At 70.1% G+C, this 7,602-nt stretch overlaps 1 protein-coding gene and 1 long non-coding RNA gene across 4 annotated transcripts; one reads left to right on the forward strand and one right to left on the reverse strand.

Annotated features, from left to right (window-relative positions):
* The first annotated feature begins 1 nt into the window (after window position 1).
* ENTR1 (endosome associated trafficking regulator 1) lies at window positions 2–6,189 on the forward strand. Of its 3 annotated transcripts, none has more exons than XM_070059100.1 (10): window positions 8–199; window positions 329–478; window positions 2,000–2,065; window positions 2,342–2,457; window positions 2,764–3,180; window positions 3,691–3,764; window positions 3,874–3,985; window positions 4,389–4,451; window positions 4,687–4,826; window positions 5,555–6,189. In XM_070059100.1, exons 1-10 carry the CDS (start codon window positions 130–132, stop codon window positions 5,652–5,654), a joined length of 1,308 nt encoding a protein of 435 aa, XP_069915201.1. In that variant the 5' UTR covers window positions 8–129; the 3' UTR covers window positions 5,655–6,189. The 3 variants fall into 3 exon arrangements, with proteins under 3 accessions (XP_069915205.1, XP_069915201.1, XP_069915212.1); XM_070059111.1 differs by having other exon boundaries at window positions 58–199; window positions 367–478; XM_070059104.1 differs by lacking the exon at window positions 329–478 and having other exon boundaries at window positions 2–199.
* LOC138845711 (uncharacterized) lies at window positions 5,376–7,559 on the reverse strand. Its single transcript, XR_011382901.1, has 2 exons — window positions 7,410–7,559; window positions 5,376–6,325 (listed from the first exon to the last, which is right to left on the reverse strand). It is a non-coding gene; the product is annotated as an uncharacterized lncRNA (long non-coding RNA).
* Window positions 7,560–7,602: the final 43 nt, after the last annotated feature.

Consider the following 7,602-nt stretch of genomic DNA (forward strand, 5'->3'; position numbering starts at 1 on the left):
GCGGTGGGGAAAGCCTCGGACGAGCGGCGGCGGCGGCGGCGGACGCCGGGGGCCGCGGCGCGCGGGGGCCGGGGCCATGGGGCCGCTGCTGCCGCGCTAGGCCGGGCCAGCCGCGCCGGGCCCGCGGCCATGTCGGGCTACCAGCGCCGCCCGGGCGCGCCCCCGTTGTCCCGGGCCCGGAGCCTGGTCATTCCCGACGGTGAGGGGGCCGGGGGCCCGGGAAGGGCCGGGGCGGGCCGGGGGCGGGGGCGGGGCGCCCGCACGGACCTGCCCGGCGCGCAGGTGCCCGGCGCGGCCCGCGGTAAAGTCGTTCCATTGTCGCTTCCAGCTCCCGCGTTCTATGAGCGCCGGTCTTGTCTCCCCCAGCTAGACTGTGAGCGCCCCCATGGCAGGGAGCCGGACCCGCACTTCCTCGGCATTCGGCCGACGGTTATGTGCTATGTGCCCAGCCCGGTGCTGGCTTCGGTGGGAGATACAGGTGAGCCGAGGGCGCCGCCGCAGGGAAGCCGAGGGTTCCCGCGCCCTCGCCGCCCCGGCCGGAAGCGTGCGCCCGCCCGCCAGGAGCTGCCCCGCACAGACAGCTCCCGCCCAGGGGTGCCAGTGCCCGTCCTAGCACGGGGCGTGGGGCAGCGGGTCTCCGTGGGCCGTGCCTGGCTCGGGGCCCAGGCAGCTGTGGTGAGGTGGACGGACAGGTGCACCTGCCGCGGGGGTCGGCGGCCTTCCCGGACTCCAGGCAGTGAGGACCTCCATGCCCGCGGTGGGGTGACGGCGTCTCTTTGCCATGACCATGGTGGGGTGACGGCGTCTCTGCCGTGGACGTGGTGGGGTGACGGCGTCTCTGCCGTGGACGTGGTGGGGTGACGGTGTCTCTGCCGTGGACATGGTGGGGTGACGGTGTCTCTGTTATGACTGTGGTGGGCTGACGGTGTCTCTGCCGTGGCCGTGGTGGGCTGACGGTGTCTCTGCCGTGGTGGGGTGACGGTGTCTGCCGTGGCTGTGGTGGGGTGACGGCGTCTCTGCCGTGGATGTGGTGGGGTGACGGTGTCTCTGCCGTGGCCGCGGTGGGGTGACGGTGTCTCTTTGCCGTGGCCGTGGTGGGGTGACGGCGTCTCTGCCGTGGACATGGTGGGGTGACGGTGTCTCTGTTATGACTGTGGTGGGGTGATGGTGTTTGTGGCCATGGTAGGGTGACTGTTTCTGTTTGCCGTGGTGGGGTGACAGTGTCTTTGCCGTGGCTGGGGTGGGGTGACGGTGACTCTTTGCTTTGGCCGTGGCTGGCTGACGGTGTGTTGTGGCCGGGTGATGGTGTCTTGTGGCCATGTTGGGGTGACAGTATCTGCTGTGGCCGTGGTGGGGTGACAGTGTCTCATGGCCATGGTGGGGTGACGGTGACTCTTTGCTTTGGCCGTGGCTGGCTGACGGTGTGTTGTGGCCGGGTGACGGTGTCTTGTGGCCATGTTGGGGTGACAGTATCTGCTGTGGCCGTGGTGGGGTGACAGTGTCTCATGGCCATGGTGGGGTGACGGTGTCTCGTGGCCATGGCGGGGTGACGGTGTCTTGTGGCCATGGCGGGGTGACAGTGTCTCGTGGCCGTGTTGGGGTGACGGTGTCTGCCTTGGCCATGGTGGGGTGACGGTGTCTCGTGGCCGTGGTGGGGTGATGGTGTCTCGTGGCCGTGGTGGGGTGATGGTGTCTGCCTTGGCCATGGTGGGGTGACGGTGTCCACTGTGGCTGTGGTGGGGTGACACTGTCTCGTGGCCATGTTGGGGTGACAGTGTCTCGTGGCCGTGTTGGGGTGACGGTGTCTGCCTTGGCCATGGTGGGGTGACGGTGTCTCTGCTGTGGCCGTGGTGGGGTGACGGTGTCTCTGCCGTGGCCGTGGTGGGGTGACGGTGTCTCTGCCGTGGCCGTGGTGGGGTGACGGTGTCTCTGCCGTGGCCGTGGTGGGGTGACGGTGTCTCTGCTGTGGCCGTGGTGGGGTGACGGTGTCTCTTTGCAGATTTCGGCTGGGGAAGGGGGAAGAGTGAGCACGGCCCCCCGGGAGCCCGCCAGGCGCACCTCGGAGGTAGAGTGGCTCCGTCACCTTCACTTTCTCGGGCTGCAGGGGGAGGGGGCGGGGCGGGGCGGGGGCGGAGCTCTGCGCACTGGCCGGGTTGAGTGACAGCACTTCGCTCTGGGTGTGTGTGGAGTGGGGGCGCCCAGAGGAACCGAGAAGCAGAGCCGTGGGCCCCCGCCTGCCCGTCCCATACCCCGAGCCGCGGTGGCCCGCGGGGGTCGCGCTCTGGGGAGAGGTGAGTGGCGGGACCCCTTCCGATGGACGCCCCGTCCCCCCTCATTCCAGACGACAAGCTGGGCGACCCCGAAGAGACAAACCCGTTCTCCTTCAAAGAGTTCCTGAAAACCAAGAGCCTCGGCCTCTCCGGGGAGGACGCGGGTGCCAGCAGAGCCTGCCCGAAGGTGCGGCCGCGGCGTGGAGCCCGCGGGGCCCTGCTCCTCCACAGCGCTCACTTGGGGAGGCCTGCGGGCGCGTGGGGTGCGTGCAGTGGGGCTCAGGGGCCGCTGGGCTCCGGCTGCAGGCGGGACGGGGCCGGCTCGCTCTGGGTCTGGGGACCGGACGGGGCCATCTGGCTCTGGGTCTGGAGACTGGACGAGGCTGGCTTGCTTTGTGCTCTGGGGACCAGACAGGGCCATCTCGCTCTGTGAGCTCCAGGTCAGACCAGAAGACAGAAAGCAGCCACACGCTTTGCCGCGCTGTCTCTGCAGGAGGCCTCGAGGCGCACGCTGGGATTTGGCCATGAGGCCCCCGCCCCCCAGACACTGGGGTACGGCCTGGACTATCAGCAGCCGTTCTTCGAGGACCCGACGGGGGCTGGCGACCTGCTGGAGGAGGATGAGGACGAGGACGACGGGTGGAGCGCGGCCTACCTGCCGTCCACGGCGGAGCAGAGCCACTCCTCCAGGGTCTCGGCCGGCGCGTCGCCCTGCGGCACCTACCTCTCCTTCTTCTCCGCCCCGTCGGAGCTGGCCGCGCCCGAGTCTTTGCCCACGTGGGCCTTGAGCGACACGGACTCTCGGGTCTCCCCGACATCGCCACCAGGGAGTCCCGGCACGGACTTTGCGGCTCACGGAGAGTCCCTGGGAGACAGGCACCTGCGGACGCTGCAGATAAGTTATGAAGCTGTAAGTGTGGACGGGGCGGCGGCAGCCGGGCTCGTCCCCGAGGGCAGCCTGTGTGGTTTTCACCTGTCCGTGAGTCTCGGCGCAGGAGTTGGGCGCTGCGCCTGTCTTAGCCACGAGGTGGAGAGCCGAGGCCCTCGGCCGCCGTCCCGGGGTAGCTCGCTGGGAAAGCCGCTGCTCTGACTCGGGGCCATGCGCAGCGTACAAGCGCGTGGACGTTGCTGTCCACCGGGAGGCTGCAGGGCGGCGGTGTCTGGTGCGGCACAGCGCGTCCCGTCTCGGCGTGCCTGGCCGCGAGGCCCGGCTCCGCGCCCCGTAGCTCCCTGGGAGCAGCAGGGGCGGCGCACGTGCTTGGGCCCTGCCACCCGTGGGGAGGCCCAGCCGGGGCGGCAGCCTCTGGGGGTGAGCGGTGGTGAGAGCCCCGGCTGAACGTGCCCCTCCCTTCCAGCTCACGGAAGCGGGGGGCCGAGGGCGGCGGCGCGGAGCCGTCTGACGCGCGTCTTCTCTCTGCAGCTGAAGGAGGAAAACTCGAAGCTCAGGAGGAAGCTGAGTGAGGTTCAGAGCTTCTCTGAGACTCAGACGGAAATGTATGTACGCCCCCGGCGAGGGCGCGCTGCCCCCCAGTCAGCGGACGCCTGTGGACGGCAGCCTCGAGGCGGCCAGTGAGTCACTGCCGCCTGGTCCGTCCCGGAACAGGGTGCGGACGCTCGAGCGGAAGCTGGAGGCAAAGATGGCCAAGGAGGAGAGCGACTTCCACGACCTGGAGTCGGTGGTGCAGCAGGTGGAGCAGAGCCTGGAGCTGATGACGGTCAGTGGGGGGGGGAGGCCTGGGGGGCGGGGAGGCCCTGGGGCTGATGACGGTCAGCTGGGAGGCCCTGGAGTTGATGACAGCACGGGGCGGGGCCCGGGGGGGCAGGGGGGAGACCCTGGAACTGACGGTCAGTGGGGGGCGGGGAGGCCCTGGAGTTGATGACGGTCAGTCGGGGGGCCTGGGGAGAGACCCTGCAGCTGACGAGGGTCAGAGGCGCTGTGCTCAGGAGCACGTGGTACTCCAGGTGCACCAGTGGCCTTGGCGTTGCCGTTGTGGTCTGCCTGGGGCATGGCCAGTGAGGGCACAGGCCCCGTGCGGGCCCGTCTGATGGTGGCGGCCTGTGGCCTGCGCCAGGCAAGCGTCCTTCAGTGGTAGGTGATGTCTGTCTGTTGGGTGACAGAAGCGGGCCGTGAAGGCAGAGAACAGCGTCGTGAAGTTGAAGCAGGAAGTGAGCTTGCTGCAGGTAACGGGAGACGCCTGCAGGGCTCACTTTCCCCCACGGGGTCACCTCGGGGAGCCGGGCTGCCCGCTCGTGCGGCCAGGGTGGGGCCTCTGCCTCCCCAGCAGAATGGAACCAGGAGTCCACTCGGGCCGGGGCTGGGGGCACGCGTCCCTGGGCGCGGCCGGGGGTGGGGTCCCAGCTGCCGCGCCCGCTGCTCGGCCCCGGAGCGCTCACAGGCTGCTGCCCGTCCCTCCAGGCCCAGGTGTCCAGCTTCAGGCGGGAGAACGAGGCGCTCCGGTCGGGCCAGGGCGCCAGCCTGACAGTGGTGAAGCAGAACACGGACGTGGCCCTGCAGAACCTCCGCGTGGTCATCAACAGCGCACACGCGTCCATCAAGTGAGCACGCGGGAGGGGAGGGGGGAGGGGAAGGGAGGGGGAGGCGTCCCGTCAGCCCGCGACTCCACAGACGCGCACTTCGGGTAACTTTCATCTGAAAGGCGGAGGCCGCAACACCAGGGCTGGGCCAGGCCAAAGCCAGGAGCCCAGAACCCAACCCGGTGCCCGACGTCGCTGGCAGGGGCCCACGCACTCGCGCCCTCACTGCCTGTGGACAGGAAGCTGGAGCCGCGACCGGCGCCCGGGCAGCCCAGGACGGGACGCGGGGTCTGCGCTGCACTGAGGCCCGCGCTGCGCTGCGTAAGGCCCTTGGTGTACTGCCTGGCCAGCGGGCACCGGGGCGGATCGGAGGCTGGTCCGCCAACGGTGCCGGCCCCGGCGCCTGAGGACCCGGCCCACGCCAGCTCCGGGAGGAGCCGCGCTCCAAGCAGGATCTCTGCCGTGCCCATCGGTGCCGGCCGTGCCACGGGCACTTCCAGGGCGCCGACGCCCACTCTCGGCCGGGGCAGGAACGCGCCCTGAGCCAGTCGAACTTCGTCCTTTTTCCCAGGAGACTTTTATTTTTCTCTGATAGGCTGAGGGGCAGAGCCGGCTCCTCCAGGCCTCAGCCTCGGGGCTCACGCGGGCGCAGGGGCAGCACTGGCTCGAGGCTCGCGCCCTCCCACGCCCGCCGTGGCTTCGGTGCCCGGAGGCGGCGGCAGCTCCTGAGACCCTGGTCTCCGTTGTAGGCAGCTCGTTTCCGGAGCCGAAACGCTGAACCTGGTTGCCGAAATCCTGAAGTCCATAGACCGGATTTCAGAAGTTAAGGACGAGGACGAGAGCCTTTGAGAAGCCCGGGCCACAGCCGGCGCAGGAGCCCTCGCCCAGGGCAGAGGCCCGTCACGGCCGCGGGAGGAGCGGCTGCCGCCGGTCTCGCCGTTCTCCACGCGGGTTCTGATGAGCCATTGGAAGACGTTTTTGTAAGGCCAGTGATTTTTTAAAACTTACTAAACACGAAAACCGCGGTTCTGTGACGCGTCTCCGTTCCTAGCCCAGAGCGTAAGCCCTAAGCCGGCCTGAGCGTCCCCGAGCGGACGGTCGGCCGCGCCGTGCCTTTCTCGGCCCTGCCCGGCTGGGCCACAGTCCACCCCCGCAGCGCCCAGCGGCTGGGACGCGGCTTCTCAGGGACTGGGGGTCGGGCCGCTCCCGGGCACCCCCCCCCCCCCCCGGCTGCCTTCTGCCGCCCTCCCGCGCGGGGGGGGCGGGGGTGACGTCACTACACCCCTCTGCTGTTTACGTGAAGTTGTTTTCTAAAATAAATCTCCTTCTCCCACCTCATTCCTGCTGACAGCTTTCTGTTCCAATAAACCCTGAAGTTCGCTCACTGCTGTTTGTTCTAACTCGGCCGCGGCAGTGCTGGGCACGCGTCTGTCCTGTCCTGCCCGGTCCTGTCCTCACGGGTGACGGCGCTGGCCCTGAGCCTGGCGGGTCACGGGCCCAATGGCAGCAACCAGCACGTCCTGGGGCCAACAGATGGCAGGGTTCTAGCACGGGGTCACCCGAGAGCACACGCGGGGCTCTAGCACGGGGTCACCAGAGAGCACACACGGGGTCATCCCTGAGCACACACGGGGCTCTAGCTTTGGGTCATCCCTGAGCACACACGGGGTCATCCCTGAGCACACGCGGGGCTCTAGCACGGGGTTGTCCCTGAGCACACGCGGGGCTCTAGCACGGGGTCACCTGAGCGCACACGGGGCTCTAGCTCGGGCTCGCCCTGAGATGATGCACTGAGTTCCCAAGCCGCGTCTATGCCGCCAGCCCCTCTGAACTTGGGTCGCCGTTGGGGGACCCCCCCCCTCCAGAGCAGCCTGCGCTCCACCCATGGAGAGCGCAGCAGGGGCGGCCTGGCGCGGGACCAGCTCTGCTGGAGAGCGGTTTAGGAGTGGGGGGGGGGCAGCGGATCGCCAGGCTGGGCCCCTGCTCCTGGGGCACGGGGTGGCCGCCCCGGGGGGTGGGCTGGGTGGGGCACGGAGCAGGGTGCACACGCAGGTGGTTCCGGGTTTTAAGATCGACTTATCGAACGGCAGGGAGATGGATCTGCTGGTTCTTGCCATGAATGGCCGGGCCCCAGCCAGGAGCTCCACCCTGGCCTCCCACGGGGGTGGCAGGATCCCAGCCCCTGGGCCATCGCCACCCGCTGCCTCCGCGGCTGCATCGGCAGGAGCTGGCGCGGCAGCACGCGGCCAGGACCGCGCGGGTGCGGGAGCCCCAGCCAGTGGCTGAACCCGCGCCAAAGGCGTCCGCACAGGACGCGGACCCGGGGGCCGCCCTCGGCTCTGCCGGCGGGCCCCGCCCCATGTCCAGGGCTCCCAGCCCCTGACGCGGGCGCCGCAGCACCCAGGAGGCCGCGGCGGGTGTCCCCGAGCTCAGGGGCAGGCACGGCAGGCTCGTGCCAGCGCCGCGGTGCGGCTGCGCGGGTGGCCTCGGAAGGGGCGTCCAGGCTCTCGCCGGCGGCCGGGTGGGGTCTCCGCCGTCGCACCTGCGCCCAAGCCCCGCCCCCAGGCCGGCCCTTGGAGGTCCTGACGCTCCCGCGCGGCTCACCCGAACCCCGAGTCACAGTCCTCAGCGCAGCGGCCGGGCGCCCGACCCCCGCCATCGGGGCCATCCCGGTCAGCCAGACCACGCAGCGCAGCGCCGGCGCCCAGCGAGCACGCCTTCCGGCGGTCCCGGCGTGCCCCGGTCGCGGGAGGCGGGACTTCCGGCGGCGTGCCCCGGGTCGCGGGAGGCGGGACTT

This window comes from Oryctolagus cuniculus, chromosome 1, assembly GCF_964237555.1.
Source record: "Oryctolagus cuniculus chromosome 1, mOryCun1.1, whole genome shotgun sequence".
Classification (NCBI taxonomy): Eukaryota; Metazoa; Chordata; class Mammalia; order Lagomorpha; family Leporidae; genus Oryctolagus; species Oryctolagus cuniculus.